Source organism: Hirundo rustica, chromosome 1, assembly GCF_015227805.2.
Source record: "Hirundo rustica isolate bHirRus1 chromosome 1, bHirRus1.pri.v3, whole genome shotgun sequence".
Lineage (NCBI taxonomy): Eukaryota > Metazoa > Chordata > Aves > Passeriformes > Hirundinidae > Hirundo > Hirundo rustica.
Genome location: NC_053450.1, coordinates 113,411,094 through 113,429,784, shown reverse-complemented (window position 1 = coordinate 113,429,784; position 18,691 = coordinate 113,411,094). Strand labels below are relative to the sequence as shown.

General features: G+C 37.7%; 1 protein-coding gene across 1 annotated transcript in view; it reads right to left on the bottom strand.

The window, feature by feature from the left end:
* The window catches only part of ZNRF2 (zinc and ring finger 2), a 57,924-nt gene that overhangs the window by 26,679 nt on the left and 12,554 nt on the right, over positions 1-18,691 (bottom strand). The window contains exon 2 of the mRNA XM_040076284.1: positions 753-848. Within this exon, the coding sequence (XP_039932218.1) occupies positions 753-848 (96 nt within the window). The remainder of the gene's footprint in view (positions 1-752; positions 849-18,691) is intronic.

The window sequence follows — 18,691 nt, the reverse complement described above, 5'->3', positions numbered from 1 at the left end:
CTGGCAAGGCAGGCACTGAAATTTCAGTAAGATTTTCTAATTCCTGGTTTCCTCAAGCCTCTTTGTGTGCTCGCCATAGAACTGAGTGTCAGCCTAAGCCACAGTGATAGAAAGGTTTGAGCACAGTGGCAAAAGTCCTGCTTGCCTTGCATTAAAGCTTGCCTAGAAGGAGAGCTCAGTAGTAGGGGAAAAAACAGTGCTACTACAGGTGATTCATTTGATATTGGCCAGTTTGATTAAAATAACAAAAACATATAACCAGTCTTTATGAAGTATCACATATGGAATCAACTGAAGTTCTTTCAGAACTTCTTTAGTTCCTTCCAGAAAGTGTACTTTTCTTGAATAATGTGCAAATGCACAGCATGTCAACTAACAGTCCTTAATAAAGTCCCCAGGAGACTCGCTCGACCCACCTCACTACTTGATGTCGTAAGATGAAAGGATGTGTAGACTACACATATCTCAACTGGACTATAAACACACACTGACCAGAGGTCAAAAAAATGGAATAAACACATTCAAACAGGAATAATTTTATATTTGCAGGACACGGGGCAAATTATATTGGCATGCAGTGCATAAAGATCAAATTCTTAGGAATTAATTTTAAAAAATAAAATACAAGCAAAAAAAACCCCATAATTTCTGAGTCCACCAAACTAGTTACCAGAATATCTTGCTAAGTAAAGGGTCATTATCACACCAATGTTTAAAATGAATAAATAATTATCAGCTTACTTCTTTCTTACCATTGTAGGTTATCCTTGGTTTTGTCAAACACATCACAAGATGTAAATCCATTTCATCAGAAGATACAAATTTTGAACATACAGGGCACTTGAATCCTATGGAAAATAAAAATATGTAAGTGTGAGCATACTCAACCATGTGGCAAGTATATCTACTCAAGCCAAAAAGCTATTCTGCACACATAAAAAGAAAGAAGAAAGAAATCCTGAAGGCTTTTCAGTTTTGACCTGACATTTCTTGCATAAATACAACTCCCTTGATTTCAAAAGATTTCAAAATGGACCATGGTTTCTGGAAATCATTCTGTTGACAACTGCAAACATTGTCAGCACCTCTGGAACGCAAATTTTCTCAACAACTTAAGACCAGTTTAGCGCAGGAGCAAGAGGATCTTATGACTCCACTAAAACAGAAATTACAAATGTGTAGAGGATATAGCCATTAAAATTTGAACTTGGGCAGGACTCCTGAATTAACATGCTCATTTTTACCAGGAATTGCACTGAAACTTTAACCAAGGATCTTGGTTTTACATCTTATCATACAAGCTGCAGCATCTTTTACCAGTCTGGGGCACTGGGAAAATATTAACTCGGGGTGTTGCCTCACCTACTGAATCACTAATACTTCCTGTAGCACTGAATTTATTTGACTGCTCTCATCCTAGCCAAGCGTGACCTTGTTTAGCTTTTGAGGTCACCGCCTCAGGCAACATGGGGTAAGGAATAATTAAGACAGTCTGGATTGTGAGGCAACTGCATAACAGTCTATGACAAAAGTGCTTAATACCTTAATTTAAGTCATTGCCAAAGACAGCAGTCTTCCAGTTAAAGGACAAGATCAGCTGGACAACTTTTACAGTCCACAGAAGAGCCTGATTGGTTTTGATCTGCTGAACAATTAACACACAAGTGAGAGACAAAGAAACCACCAACAGGGATCATCTCGATGCATAACAGTTGTTAAGGAGTACACCTACACGCAGATTGTCCAACAGGACAACATTGGGCAAAAATATCTAATCTACAGCCACTCCCAGGACAAAGGCACAACTTCTTCTCTGATGCTGTGAAGAGTAATGATGCAGGCCTGTCAAAAAGGTCACTGCACCTCCCAGCAGCAGGCCCACCTGGGCCTGCTCCCACATGTTTTAGTTTGCTGCCTCTTGCTTTTCTACTTCTAACCTTGGGAGTCCACAATAAACGGAGTCAGTCAAGGATGACAAGCAACTCGGTGCTGCACTTTCAAGTAACTGATGCCTGAATTTTCACCTTTACCGTTAATTATTATCCAGATGTAGATCAAGCAACTAACCTGAAGCATTAGCACTTGATACAAGTATTGCACTTCCTTTGTCAAGAAAATGATTTAGTTCTTACAGGCAGCTCATAGGAAGCAAGTCAAAGAGCACAGCTAGTACGACCATAAGGAACTCAGGGCAGCAGCTGAACATGTGCTAGAAACCACTTCCTGAGATGAAGTACAGTTCTGCTTCTTCCAATTTTAGTCAGATCTATTTCTTCTTTGTGTCAATCTTACACTTCAGTTTAAACACTGCTCTTCTCTTCTTAATTTTATTCCTCCCCCCGCAACCCACATTTTCACAAACAACAAATCAACAGGCATAGCACAGCCAAACACGTCTTCTGGAAAAAGCAGTTGAAAGTATTCATTTACTTGCTGAAAGCCTTATCAGTGACCTTTCAGACACCATGTAGCCTCCTTCACACAGGCTACACCTCAACATGACTAAAATCGAAATTAGTATCTCAGTCCTCCAAACACCCAACCCACCCACTACTATTCTGTTATGGTTTCTTCAAAAACTCACCCAGGGTAAATTTTCTTTCAATCTTTATCACCCTTTTGCTGCTGATTACTAGGTTTTGACTAGACTTAAGACCCAAGCATTATTGTCATTTATATGCTTCTATAAAGCATAATTGACAACACAGTTTGATGTGAAAAAGCCTCTAACCTCCTCATATGCTTCAGAACAAGTCCTGCTGTGACAGAAGGGGGTATTTGTATTACAGCAAGTTAACTTTTAAGTTTATGGCTAGTTAAGCACTGAGACAGTCATTAACAAGTTCTCTCTGCCTTCTGGACAGAACTCTTCTAGCTTATTCCCTAGAGCCATGAGCACATGTAATTGGGAGTGACAGAGGCCATGGACAACCACCAACAGGTCCTTAGAACCACTGTTAAAGTTGACAGTTTTAAGAAGGTAGGTATCCCAGGAATTCTTGGAGAAAATATTTTAATTAAAAAAAAAAAAAAAAAAAATTGAGGAAAGCTTGAGTGAATAATAATGATAATTTAATAATAATAATGCTTTTACTTAAAACCATGCTTGAAGATAGACAGCTGTGAAAAATATTTCAGGTTATCCATCTAGAGTATTCAGGTGAATACTGTCCTTAAACCTAGTAAATAAGCTGTGTTCTAGCAACATAGTAAGTATTTTAACAGTACATTTTGTTGTGGCTTGTCCTGTGTCAGGGGGGATGTGAAGGTAATGGTTAAACAACTACAAACATCCTCCTGACACAGCAAGTCTGGGATACCAGACTGCTGTAGCTCTACTCAGTGTGCAGAACTGAAGAACCCAAAGAACAGAGGTCATCACACTTAACAAAGCTTTAAGGAACAACTTAGCTGACAGAAGTAAAAGGCGCATTTGTGGAAAATATGCTTTTCCAGTGACTACAATCAGCTGTCTGCCAGAAGCTAGCATAATAGCAGAAAAAGAGCCCTGGGCTCACAATACGTGCTAAAACATTCTTTAAAAACAAGTGAAATCTGATTTCTCATTCCTTCACAATGGTCTGCTGCAATCCAGCTCCTGGATTTAGCCATCTTCCCCAGCAGATGCATAGTGTAAGTTTTGTGTGAAGGAAATGACCATTTCCAACTCCTTTCAGTAATCCCAAAGAACAATAATTTTGACTATAGACTAAATATTTATTTTATTCTAACCGTATTTGAAACATGTAAATAAGCAAACAATCTACACTGTCCACAAGCCAGTTGAAGGTCCTTAAAAAAGTTCATATTTTCCTACCTTTTCTCAAATCAGAAGGCAATAGTTTCATGACCCAGTTTACAATTAAGTACTGGGTAAGAACAAAGACTCTATTGTACCCTGCCCAGCAGGCTAACAACATTTATAGCCTACGTTTGTTTTTACCATCTTCCCAAGGAAGAATTCCACTGACTTAAAGAAAGTTTCACATGACTTTAACAATCAGCAATGGGTCAGAAATAACTTGCTCTTTACATGACTTGTTCTACTGAGTTTTGAAGATAATTCACAGACGTTTGGACAAAAAAGCAGAAGCAGTTATCAGGTGAGGTAGCATCATGTGAAGGGTCTTCTGAAAATCTATGAAACTCAGTCAACCACTTTCTCCCTCTCTTTACAGGGAGAGCACATCAGACAATATACAGATCTAAGTAAATATACAGATCTCTTAGGAAGGTGATGATTTCACAGCAAACTTTATTTTTGTCCCAGATGACAACCAGCACCTTTGTATTAGCATTGTCACTGTCAGTACATCACTGCAAAGTTGTCCTTCCTTCTCCCATAGCAGAGAACTCAGCCTGCATCAGCTGAAGGACCACCTCTCACCCCACTCCCTATGTACAGAAGTACAGCACTAAAGAACTGAGCACCAAAACTGAGCAAGCACACACCTCTAGCTGACTATCACAACTGCATCCTTAGGAGGGCACAGAGCCAAATTCTTATAAGCTCCCACCACTTAGTTTCACAACCCTGACTACAATAGTGAAAGTAACACATTGCTTAAAACACAACAAAAAAAAATTACAATTACAAGAAATGTAGAGAAGAGAACAGAAAGACAGAACAGAAAGTTGCGGCACAGCTACTAGAAAATCCCAAGATGACACACAAAATCTGAAATAACTAAACCTGTTTAAGTATCAGGACTTACATCAGAGGTGATTCTGTCTCTCACTCTCTTTTGAATGCATCACTTTCTTCAAGCTCTGCCATCTTTTGCAAATGAACCTCCAGTTAGCCAAGAAATCCCACCTTCTCTCACATCCACCTAACCAAACTCACATTTTTCATTTCTGGCAGACTTGGGAACTACGCACAGGGCCAGGCTGATGGGTGGCCACTCATTCTATCGGTACCAGTTTCAACCTCTTAGTGATACCTTAGTGTGCTTGCCTTGCTTTGCAAACATCAGACTGCTTAACTTGCACTTCAGTGCACAGCAGAGCAAATATAAAATGTCCAACGAAAAACAAACTCCTGGCCTGCTAAGATTTTTACAAAATCATGCCAGCATTTATTCTGGAATATCTACTTGTGGCACAAAAAAAAAAGAGAACAGCTAAGAGCTTCCAGACAACACAGTGCAGAGTGTCACAGAATTGCACATAAAGAAACATGTTAGACTTGCACAGAAGAGTGGATGATCCTTTCAGTCAATATTAAACAGTTGTAGCAAGAAGCAAGCACCAATAAAATCTGCACCAACACAAAAGATTGAATCAGCCTGATCAGAGTAACTTTTCAGCAGAAAACATCAATTGGAACACTGCCAAAGCTAAACTAAAAGTAGAATGGGAGCAGCTGCTCTTTTAAAGTATGCAGCAAATTACTATTTTAAATCTTTGTAGCCTTGTGTTTTCAAATAAGATGGATAAATCCACCTTGTTTTTGCATTTAAAGAAGTCATAAGAGAAATCCTTGCATCCACACACTTTTTTCTAAGGTGTATTTGAGAATAAGATGCCTGACAAATGTCACTTACATAGTCACACATGTTCTGTGGTACTTAGAAAAAGAAATACAAACAATCTGGAAACACAGCATCCAGTAAATCTGATGGTATGAGGGTGGTATGCAAAATGACTGTCACACAAAGAAAGCCTGCATAATAGTGATAAAAATGAAACAATACAACACAAAAAAAAGGAGTTGGTTACTTCTTATGTGTTCAGTAGACATGGAAAATAGTCAGTAACTCTGCTCAGTATAAAACACAAGCAGACACTGGGAAGTGTGCATCCTTTATATTTTTCCACAGTCTGAAAAAAAACAGGTTACTCCAATGTTTCCTCACAGGCCCTGGTGCTTAAACCTTTTATTGCTCTTCTTGTCCTCTGGCTTCTCTCCAATCTTACCATGGTACCTTGCCAAGAACTGGGCAGAGCTTTCAGGCTAAGACTTCACAAGTCCTAAGCAGAAATGAATACTTACCTATCACATTGTTCCATTACACTAGGTGTTAGTATATACAGACCTATCTACACACAGTGATATCTCTTCTATGGGTGTGTGTATATATAGGTAGGTGCATTTTAAACAAACCAACAGGTGATTGGCTCATTCCTCTCATGTCTCAAAACAACCCCATAATCTTCAGCAGAACTGTTGCTAGCCAAGTCCACTTTTAATGTTGTATTTCTGCTCACATTTATTAACTCTTGTGTCTTTTTTTAACCCATTATTAGCACTCTTTTAACTTGTTAAAAAAATTATGAACGTAAATTTTGCCTTCTGTAGTTCTAGTAAGTTTAGCATTTTATTTAGTTCCTTCAAGTGCCCAGCCTCCAAAAAAAGAAGTTGACTGAAAACAGACTCAAAGCAGACCACTGTGATATTGCATTTGAATTGCTTTCCTAAAGCAGCTGTAGGAATTTTTTCCCCAACTACTTCAGAATCCACCTACTTTTTCACCGAGACCAAATTCTCTAAGTTGGCATATAAGAATATACATCAAAATATCATAAACATTTTAAAGTTAAAGCATAATGCCTCTGTTTCTTCCACTTCTTCCTTTTCTGTTCAACTGTGTAGAAGACTATGAAGTGAAATTTTAAGAACGGCAGAAAAATAAATGGAAATAATTCAGCTTTTTGGTAAAGTAACAATTCTGGTGAAGATAAAATTCTGTTACTCCCTCCTTCCTCTGTAAACGAATTTGTAAAACCTGAAGAAGTTAAAAAAAAAAAAAAAAAAAAAAAAAAAAAAAAAAAAAAAAAAAAAAAAAAAGCTGTCCAGTAAAGACCTCATGGCCTATCAGAGTTATATGGTCAGAGAATTCTCTCTTCTCCTCAGACAGCCGAAATGGAAAAACAGAATGAGTAATTCTATAAGCTCAAAACCACGAAGCTTTGTACATGAAAGCATATTGCTTTAACACAGCTAACATCTTGCCCAGCAAGTTTACCCTAACCATCAAAGAGAATATGAAAATTATTTCACACTAAATTCAAGAACAAAGAACTAACATTTTCAAGTCTTTAAGTTAGAAAGCAAAAGAAAAAAGAGCATTACCAATTGCCAGGGAAACTTCTACAGGAAATTTTCTAAGTGCTGTAGATGGCAATACAAATGGCTACTCAGAGAAAGTTTGCCATTTTATGGACTTAAGTTTTTTGTTAAGGAAGAAAATGTCTCGGTGAAAAATCACATCTGATTCTCTACCTTTCACCCTTCCTTATGCTGACAATTGTCTAAGGCAGGAGAATGTAGCACCACCTGGAAAAGACTTCTAGAGATGAAAAGAAATAAAGAAATACTCCCCTCACTTTGGGAGAGAATATGAATTCAAATAGAAATAAGGAACACAGCACAAACATTCTAAGCTCTGTCTTTTTTAGAAAACGGGGTCACAGTTAAGAACAAATAAGCACTTACTGATTTCAGGTTCATAATCTAGTGGGGTTTTCTTCCCCACTTTTGCGCCATAACACTTTTTGTTGAAGTAAACCAATCTGTGAATCCCTTGAGGGAAACAAGGTATTTTCTCTTGTATTTTCTGATTTAAATGTCCCACAGAACTCAGTGGGAAAGGGGGATATATAAAGTGGGGGATAAAAACAAACCCAAACTATTTGAGTTAAGAGTCCATAGGACAATACTTAATCTCCTAAGCAAAAAGTTATGGAAGTTATGGAAGACAGAATCATAACTTCTTCAGCTCCCTTCATCTTGGTAAGTGGGAAAGTTAGATCTTCAGCAGTAATCACTGAAAAATAATGCAGTACAGAATGAAGAAGAGAAATTGAACAAGACATTTTCTGACTCATAAACAAAGCCTTTATCAAATACACAACTTCAGGTGCCTAATATCAATGTAAAAGTATAATGTGATGTTGATTACAATTGACAGCTGAACAGTTGTAGAAACTGAATGAACACAACCATTAAGAGAAAGGAAAAAAGCCCAATTTTAATATATCTTGCAAACTAGAAGATGAAGTTACAGGCATGCAAGACCTGTGGAAAGATTGATATTAACTTCAAATCGAAAAATAAGAACAGCTGTAATTAGAGGAACAGCCTTTTAAGACTAACATTTCCGATCGATGCAAGCACCCAACAAAGGGAGAAGAAAAGACCGTTTTAGCTCCACCTGTTTCGCAGGTCAGTGTTATCCTCCCAACCCATCACCCATAGGGATCTGTAGTCAAGCTAAATGAGAGATTGCTTGAGTCTCCATCATCCAAAGTCCTAGAATACTGGCACTTTCAAACTGACTAGCACGTAAAGAACAGTTTTTCAAATTACTTGTAAACCATTAATTCACTTTTTAACTTATTACTTCATTACCTGCATTTCAGACATGGCACACCCTTCCCATCACAGATCCATATCACACGTTTCTCAATGGATCTGAAGTAGCTGAAGACTCAAAAGTGTGTATATAAACTTTGGTTGGGAGCAAGCCTCGGTTTTCATATTAAAAAGGCTCCACTCACACCCTAAACCCAGAAGATTTTAGCTTTTGGCTTACAATGCTTGAGAAGCATATTTTCAACTAGCAACCAAAAACTCCCCTTAACAATGAGACTTTGCCTAGAAGATTATTTTTCACTTCCATTGTATTTTCCCAAGGAAGGGGGACAGGGAAGAGAACCCAAGGGAACAATTCTCATGTGGGTGCGATGACTCCCTTCCAAAACCTGACTCAAAGACAAGAAAAGAAAGACACTTTTCTTCTCTCTCATCTCTCCATCACCAGATCTTTGACAAGCAGAGACAAGAGCAAGATCCCCCTCTAGCCTCACCAGCAGGGTAATATAAGAAGTATGGGAAGAAACTAACCCTATCGCCATTTTGGAGGCTTCTGCACAAGTGGTGCCAATTGCCAACAGCTGAGCTGTTGTCTGAATATGAAGTCCAGCCAGGGTGGACACATTTTTGAGCCCAAATGACTACCTTCTTCAGAAAGTAACTAGCCAGAAAGCACAGTCAATAGTTGAGAGCACAAACATATTTTATTTACATTCGTCAGGCAAGATCAACCTGTCTAACTAGCTCAATTATGATGACAACTCACTTCAAGCCAGCTTGGAAGTCTGAAAACTTTTACACAAATGAAATGCCTGAAAACTCTTACTTCAGAAATACCCCATATTCCCACTGCTTTTTTCTTCTTAACTCACCTACCACAGTTCAAAGAGGAAGATTTCTGTCTCATTCCCAGTCTCTCCTAAACCTATACATTTGGTTTTTTCTTTCTTCCTGTATTTTGCTACTCCCTCAATTTTCTGTTATTGCCTGGAGCAACATTTTTCTCAAACACCTGAAAAAGGTCTTTTCACTCACCATTTTGCAATACAAGTGGAGGACGACATACAGGACAACTGTGTTCTGTTGTCAGAAGAAGGCACTTCTTGAGCAACTGGGTAATTTGGCAAGACAACTACAAATTTTTAAGTGCAGGGAACCAGTTTGTCTAAACTCCCCTGCCCTACTTCACACTGTCAATAACGTCACTACTTTCAAAAACATACCATGGTTAAAGAAAATTTTCCATTATAAATCACGTCATTGAAAAGAGAATATAAGAAGAGCTGCTCCAAGATCAGAAGAATCAAGTCCTACTTTTTCAAACTGCACAGGCATAAATATCTTGAAAACTTGTACTGTACAGTGCAACAAATCCGATCAAAATTACAGGAAGCACGATAACAAGAGAGAAGAGGGTGGCTTTTCCATGCTGAGAATATATTTAATGATAGCTAAAAGGGAAAGAGGTATGATGTGAAAATGGCTGAATAATGGTTGACAAGGATGACTAAACTGAACACGTGAAACAGAGCATCTTGTTGGATGCAGAGAAGTCTTCTGAGCAAACTGGCCAAAATGCATACGAGGTCTTATGAAAAAAAGAAATGGGAGAGACAAAGTAAACACTGCACTTGAAACGCAGCAGACAGGAACAAAGGAGCAAGCCCCAGGAGAAGGCAGCATCTTAGAAGGCAGCACAGATAATGATGCTGCTTGAAAGCATGCAGAAGACAAAGTCTCTCGGAAAATCTGAGAACTATTACTCTACTACACAAACAAGGCAATAATGGAGACCTGAGAAAGCACAGCATTTACAGACAATTAGTCTGTTGTCTACAAAGTTTTTACCAAAGTAAGTGAGGGTAAAAAAAAAAAAAAAAAAAAAAAAAAAAAAAAAAAAAAGAGGTCCTCACTAAGGCAAAACTTTGTAAAGTCTGATTTAGTAGAAATACTTACCAATAACCTACTCGTTCCTGCAGAAATAGAGGTAGCAGTGACAAAAAAAAAAAAAAAAGGGAAAGCCAATCAATGACAAAAAAGTCAGAGCACAAAATAAAAAGATTACATCTGGGACAAATATAAGTAAAACGATAAACTATTATGTGGGATGTTCCTGGGGTTTATATATTCATTCTAAACAGAAAAATTATTCATTTTTTGACAAGAACATTAAATTATATACCAAAAGTATTTAGTGTTATATTTACTACTCAGTATAACAGGAAAATTTTACCTATTACAGTTTCAAGAAACTCAGGAACAAAGGTTTCAAAGCATACTTTTCTTGTGCTTTTCCTCTATTTTTTTCATCACACATACAATAATTTTTATTACTTAAGCACAACAGCAGATTTTCCTCAATTATTATACTCTGAACTTTCCCCCTTTCTCTCTCCAAAATAGCAGTCCTCCATAGATGACATAATTTATCAATTCAGCAGGGAAAAATCTAACCAATGAACTCATTTACTTTCGTTCACTTGAAACTGTGAGAGTTGAGTAAGTAAGGCTGGTTGGTTGGTTATTTGAATTTGTTGTGGGGAGGTTGTCTGGAGGTTTTGGGGATGGTTTTTTGTGGTTTTCGTTTGTTTGGCTTGATTTTTTTTCCAGAGTAGGAGTATAGCTTATTTATAAGAACAGACCTTATTAGGAAAGTCTGGCTTAAAAATACCATTCATTGTCAGAACAAAAGAATTTTCTTTAAAGATTAACTTTTAAATAAAAAAATAGTGACATTTTCTGCTTATCATAAAGCAGCCTTTTGTTTTTAAATGGAACATTCAGGTAAGAGAAGTTCACTCTCCACTGATCCATCTCTTCTTCCAACTTGGAGAATATTTACCTTAACGTATGGACTATTGGCAAAACTAGGGTGTTGGACCATAAGAAGCCAGACATTTAAGATAATTAAAGAGAATATTACGAAATATAGAGATGTCTAAGGGTTGGTTACAAAACATGTTAATTTCAAAAGTGTATATTGGAATGAGACCATTGAATTCCTCAGTATTAACATAATTTAAGTGTTTAACGTGAATAACATACAAAATTTGGGAAAATGTGTTGCTGAAGTTTCCATAACACACTTCTATGTAATGCAACCACTAGTTTTGCAAAAGCTCCTATGTCTAGGAACCTTTTAAGAGCATTTGGGAATGGACCATTGCGAAGAAAGCATCCAAAATTCCTAATAAGAGGAACAGTAAAGAAGATGAATAATTAGTTCAGAAAAAGACAGAACTGAAGTCAAAACATATATAACCCCCCCAACTATTGTCAGTAAAAAAGTGAAGAAAAGCTATTGAGTTACATGCTTTAAACATACCAATCAGAGATTTGTCTATATTTAGTCTTTCACCTCTCTTAAGAGAGTACACAGCACCCATAAACGTGTCCTGCAAAATCTTTAAGAACATCCATAAATCCCAACCAACCAAGCTTCCAAATGATGCTACACCATTACTACCACAACAGCTAAGGCAGAAATGTTAAGTCTTGCTTTTTCACGGCTAAGATATCACCATTTGAACAAACTGTTCTTATTTTCTGTATCACTCATTTTTAAAATATCCCTTGTAAGGAATGCTACTGAGCATTTCCTATTTTTTTGCTGTTTACAACTGCTGCATTGGCCTATCAGTCAAATTGTTGAGAAATTTGACTGGTCACCCACTTTAAACATCTGTGTGTAGAAAAGAAACACCTTGTTTACATTAACCAGATCGTGCTAATAAGATGCACATATGCATGCATACACACACACAGATCATGGGCTCTAAATAAATTTTAACAGGTATCTGCAGCTGGAAAAAAAATCTACTGAATTATTGTTTGACTTTTCAGCATTTTGAAAAAACAACATGGTAACTCAAAAGTTTTTGTTTATCTAATTACACTTTTCACGTAGAGTGTTGTATGCTTTCATTGCTTTACTCATCCATAAGGCTACTGAAGGTAAGAAAACCTACACCTAACTTAAGAGGCATCTTTTTTCTTTACTCTTCAAAGAAAATCATGAACTGTCCTTTGATATACATAAGTAATATTCATAAAAAAAAGGAGGCACTGTCTTGAGTTTGAAAACTGAGACAGCATGAAACTGCAACATGCTAATGAATTATACTTTAATAAGAAAGGGGGGGGGGGGTTGTGTGTTTTTTTGGGTTTTTTTGGTGGTTTTTTTTTTTTTTTTTTTTGTGAGAGACTAAGGAGCAATCATTAGTAATCTTGTTAAAGGAGTGTCCTTATTAGATCAGAATCAGAGCATGCCAAGTGGTAAAAATATGTTTGTTCACATATATGTATTAGTCTCTCCTCCAAAATAGACAAGAATAAGCAGTGGTTATAATGGGATCAATGTCTCCATTATATACTTGAGAAAGGCAGTAAGAAACTAGTCCTACCTTACACAGAAAGTCAAATAAGTCCCATAACTCTCTGGCTGTCACCTTATATAAAAATGCCTATTTGCCCACAATGACATTGAGACAAGGGTCACAGAAAAAGTAAATCAGTGACATAAATTTGCTCTGCCTTTCTTTGTAGCACTGCCTTCTTACCTTCTTACCAGCACCTTACCTAATGAGTTAGCAAGGCTCTACCACAGGTCACTAAATCCAGTGACTGCATACTTTAAACATAAAGAATAAAATGCTCATTGAAAAAAAACCCCCATGTTTTGAAAGAATTAAAAAGCTCTTTAGAACAGTTCTTGATGGCAGCATAAAAAATGCCAGAGTTTGATCCTGCACTCCTCCCAACTTATTTGCAAGTCCATCTCTTCACCTTCCTTCTCTGTTGTATTAGTCAATTTGGAGACTGACAAGATCAAATCAGCAGCTAGAGGACAAAGACCAATAAGGTCCAAATAAACCCTTCCATGACATAAAAAACTCCAAATAAACAGTTAAAAACCCCCCATGCTAAAAAATTGCAAACAAGAGACAAGCTAATGAAAGATGTGCCCCAAATGCGTACTATATACATACTTTACTAGCAAACAACTTACTTATAGAAAAACACCTTCCATGATACACATTAAATAACCCAACACCTGGGATCTAATTCTCTTCAGAGATGCACTCAAATTATTTTTTAATGCCCCTCTCATATTTTAACAGGGATCTGCAGTTGGAAAAAACCAGATTTAATGATAGTTTGACTTTTCAGCATTAAAAGCCCTGAGGCAGACTACTTTGGACAACTACTACTGCTACCCCAGTGTCAGAATAATTAGACATAGATTTGTATTATTTGCCCATAGTAGCCTTTCATTCTAGGTTGAAATTCGTAACCTTCCAAAATAGTCTGTGAAGGAAACAATACTTCTAAAAAGGCACTTTTACTTAAGCAAACCATTGCCCAAGCAAGAAAGATTTCACACTGCTAAGTGTTCAGGCACTGAAATGTCACATAATTCTAACTAACACTTAACATAATTTATAGGCGTTTTTCTTTTTCAAATTAAATATTCTCCTTTATCTAAGAGGAGCATTAGTACTTCAAAAATACTTCTGTTTCAGTAGACAGGAGATGTACTTTCAATGCCTTATGAAATAAAAATCCCCATAATAGTCTTGAAGTATACATCTCTCAAACTGTTACCAGTTTTCTAAAATGCTTTCTTATCCTGGATTTTAGGAGAGGTCAAAGGAGCTGTTTCCCACATGGACACAAGTTTAAATCCACTCCTTTCATTGTGGGAAGAAGCCCTCAGAAGGCAAGTAAGTGCACTGCCCACAGATGAGTGTAAGAACAACTGTGATAAATTTCACAGTACAGCCATACACAGAATAGTGAGCTTAAGCCCGGTTCTAAGTCATGAGCTCTGGTTTAAAGGCAGACTTGTTCCAGTTCTTCCACAGCAAATTCTATCTGTATTTAAGGCTTCTGAGAAGTAAGTCATAGACACGTAAAGGATGGCCTCTGCCTCCAGGCTTTGTGGGTTTATCAAGTAACTTTTTTAAGACTTGCCTTTAACTATCATTTTTGGGACCACTTAATAAAAGCTCCTAAGGGAGGCCTGGCATTCCTGCCAGTCACCACAAAAGCATACTTCTTCTCTCTAGGGGATGTTTTGCCATACCTGTCCTTTACAGCAGTTGTACCAAATCAGAGACCAGTAAACCAAGAGATGTGCCACTAAGAGAAACCTCTTTTTATTGGGTTTTTCCCTTGAAATGAAGCAATACTCAGTACAATTCTTGGATTTGTGCAGTGCAAATGCCATTTAAACCACTAAACTTATGTCTCTGCTTTCCATAACTGTGCAAACATTGTACCAATTCTATTAATCCTGTAACCTACAACAGCAGTTTCTGGTCTGAAAGATCTCTGCAGGGCAGTGGGCACGCTACAGAAAAATAACATGACTCTAATCCTTCAGGGAGCTCCTCCAGCTCCAGGTTGCAAAATGAGTGAATGCTGAACTTGTTCTGTGAACAGAAGACTTCAGCCTGGTACACTCTCTGTCAGGTACTTTGCCCAGAACATGGTAGGATGCACTGAAATTCTGCTTCTGGTGTAAAACTGGTGCTTAGCTACTAAAACCACATCACAACTGTCCAGAAACCGGCCTAAGAGGAAAAAAATACATGTATTTGGAAGGGTTATGTCATATATATAGGAAGAGAATTATTTTTTACATGAGAATACACTTCTGGGTAGAAGTCAAAACCAAAAAAATTGTCCCTCTTCACTACTGTGGAAATAGGACAATTTCTATTGACATCAGAGATATTCAACACGGCAAATTAAACTCTTAATTAAGGAAGGACGTTCACAGCACTTAACTTCTACACAATAACTTCTTAAAAAAAAAACCCCAAAAACTTAACTCATTTACCAAGTGTCTACCTGCAGTAAAATTCATATGGGTTGCTCTAAATCTTGAAATGAACTGATCTCGTTACACTGTCACCTAGTTACTCTAGAGCCATACAGTGACAGCTTCAAGGGGAAACAGGTGATCTAGGCTCAGAAAAACAAAATCTGTGTGTCAATTCACCGTATTACTAACGCACAACACGGGTGGGATTATAGCTCCTGCAGTACCTTATTGTAGTTCTTGGCCTGGCTTGTCACAAAGTTGAGCGCAGCACTACCCACAAAATAAACCAGCAAGCCTTCTGGAATCAATTCCAAATATTAAAAGAGTAATACAGTATTCTAATCTAATAGTATTCTGGCAAGAACTTGAGTACACAAGTCAGAGTCTTTAAAACCAATTTAGACAAAAATTCTGATCTCAAATGTATTAATATAGACAGCTACAAAGCTGCCTTATTTTTCATAGAGAAATGGCTCATACACAAGCAATTTACAAAAGATACAGGAACATCTTCTGAAGTGCTACTTACGACAACTTGTATTATCAAGCATCTCTCCCTCAGGGATAGCTTTACAGAAAAGAAACTGAAAATTAAGCACAGAAAAATAAAACTCATATAAAACCACTAGCTTAAAGTAGGTTTTAAATTTATTTAATGTAAATGTAGAGGGTAGGTTCCATCCCTAACCAAGCAAATACAAATAGCATTTCATTTACTGTCCAATCTCTGTATATTTCTGTAACTACTCAGGGAAAAAAACCACCTGTTCTTATACCAAACCTAAGAAATCAGAACACCAAGGAAATAATTCCTAGAATGTGACTTCAATAAAAATCCTTGACTTATAAATAAAATAGTTATATATCATCTCCCAAATGGAGCAGGATTAAGGGGACGGAAAAAAAAAAAAAAAAACAACCTGAAAGGTCAAATGCAGTTCCCAGATATATGGCAGGGGTCCAACCTAAACAAAGCACAGTTACCCATAACTTAGGGACAAGTGATTTGCAAACACGTCTTTCCCATGGCTCTAATATTAATTTCATTTAATGATGGATTTCCACTTTTCATTTAGAAAATACACTCCAACAACTGAAACAGCAAAACCAGTTAATTTTCTTTTCTTCCTGAAATTCACCTTATTTCTTCCAGTGGGGAGGGAGTGCATAAAATGCACATGGGTTCCTTTCTCATTTGTTCACCAGCAAATTGAATAAAGCTACCAGTGTTCTTATAGAACCTGATGTAATGATGTGGTAGCATACCCAAAAGGTCTTCAGCATAAAGAAGAATTCATATTTACTTAGGATTCCCACTCCTAAGGCAAATCCTGCAAGACTTTGCTAAAAAGATGACAGTAAGTAAGGGGGGAAAAAAAAATCACATACTGTCTTAAATAAACTGCATTTAACAATATTAAAAAAAAATATTCAAACCACATAGCTCTCTGCAGCAGGGTCATAAAAAGAAAGGAAAAAGGTCACTAAGTATTTACAAAACTTGTTTTCACACAGGAATCGAAGTATTACCATGTTTTCCATCTTGGCTTTGAAAGCCATTAAGCGAAATTAATTATTCACGTTTTGTTCTTTTTCCTCCAAACACAAGATAGATCTTGTCTCGTTACCTCAGTATTACCGGATGCAAAGCTATCCCTTTTCAAAAGTATTTCAGAATACCACCTTGTAGATTTTATCTTCTTGAAAAACTAGTATCATTTCTAAAGGTTAATCTTTCAGTGAGCCTCGTACTGCTCGAGGCATCTTTCTAATACTAACTCAAAACATAGCAGAGGTTTCTCCAGTTTGGTAAACACTTAAGGTAAAATACTTTAATCCTCTCTTTTTCAAAACAGCGGTCTCACAGAGGGTAAAACAGACAGTGAGAACAGCAAGGATCTGCATAATTTGCTTTTTCGTTTCTACTTCCACTTACTGTAGTAGGGAAGTCCACAGTTGAAACCACAAGCCTACCGAAACTTTCAGCAGAAAAATGAGAACTAGCTCCAGAAAGTCCTTAAACCACGTGAAAAACGAACAACAGAGATGAAACTAAGAACGAGGAAGCTGGTGGTTTAGCAATGTTTTGGAAAGCTGTGACAGAAACCTATTTTCTAAGATAAAAGTGAACAAGTAAATAAACTTCTGATCAAAAATAAATAAATAAAAAACCACCCAAGGCCTGTGAGTCAAACTTGGAAAGAACAACCAAGAGCCTTCCAGGGAAGCGTGCCTGGTCTACCCTCAAGGCTGGGAAAGCCGCTTTCCGCACCACGGGGCACCGGGGCACATGAGAGCCGATCACAAGCTCTCGGTCTTTTCAACAGGCCTCGGCAGGCAGGCGGAAAGCGGTGGGGCACGGAGGCACGGGCAGGCGCCGGGAGCGCCGGCGGGCGGGAGGAGCGCGGACCCGGCCCCGCGTGAGCTGTCCGGGGCGCCGGTGCTGAACGGGCCCTGCCCGGCCACGGACTCGCCCGGCGCGCTGCTTCCTCCTCTCCTTGGCCTCCACAGAGCCGGCATTAACCCCAAACGATCCACCCTTGACTACCAGCCTTTTGCTCATCCTGTTATTCAGTGCAGTTAGCCAAACACCACAAGAATGACGCGAACATATTGATCCGTGTGGTCTGTCTTCTGCAGCCAGGCCAGGTTCAAGCCCTTTAGGTTTTCACTCTCGGCCTTAGGCCAAGATTCATGGCTTAAAGATTAAAAGTTTCAGTTTGTGTACCAGGATGATGAGGTATATGCAAGTGTAAGAAAAACCCTGAAATTCTCCTCTATTTATACAGCACGAGTGCCAATTTGTATAAACAGTCACAACAGGTACTTTGGTCTGTGTTAGAGAAACATCTTTTTACAGCTCAAACAGCTGCTTTTAGTTTCAAAGAGTAATTGCTGCTGGCTTTCTTGTTTATACAAGAAGCAGCAGCTTCAAGTTTACTAGCTAACACAAACAGCAACACTAGATAACTCTATACGTAAGCCTGTTTTCAATGAATTCTCTTATCAATCTATCCTCCTGCATCTCACTAGGCAGGCAGCCACTGACAGAAACAACCAACCAATGTTTTTAAAGACAGTTACTTTACTGTTAAACGCTCTTTTCTTCATTAGCATCCTGGTCCTTTTTTGTCAGACACATTTTAGCAAATTAGAGCTTTCTACAAGCTTAATTCAAAGTAAGAGGCTATAAAAATCGAGAGATACTAAGTGCAATAAATGTCCTTTCAGTTACATTTCAAGGCTATATGCATCATTGAAATTGTAGCTAATAGCTAGCAAGAGTCAAGTACAACTAGAAAGGAAAAAAAGAGCCCTTCATGATTGTAACCAGAAATGAACTATCTGTTAAAAAAAAAAAAAGAAGGCATCTGATGCAAATTTCTGCATTCAAAATTGGAAATCAGTTGCAAAACAGTAAGAGTAATTTGCTTATTAGGGATTTTTCCAATGGTAAAATTAGTTGTCAAAATAAAATACCAGTGAAATTAGATGGTTTTTCACTAAGAAATTAGGAAAGAGTAATCATCATCTGCTCAGAATGG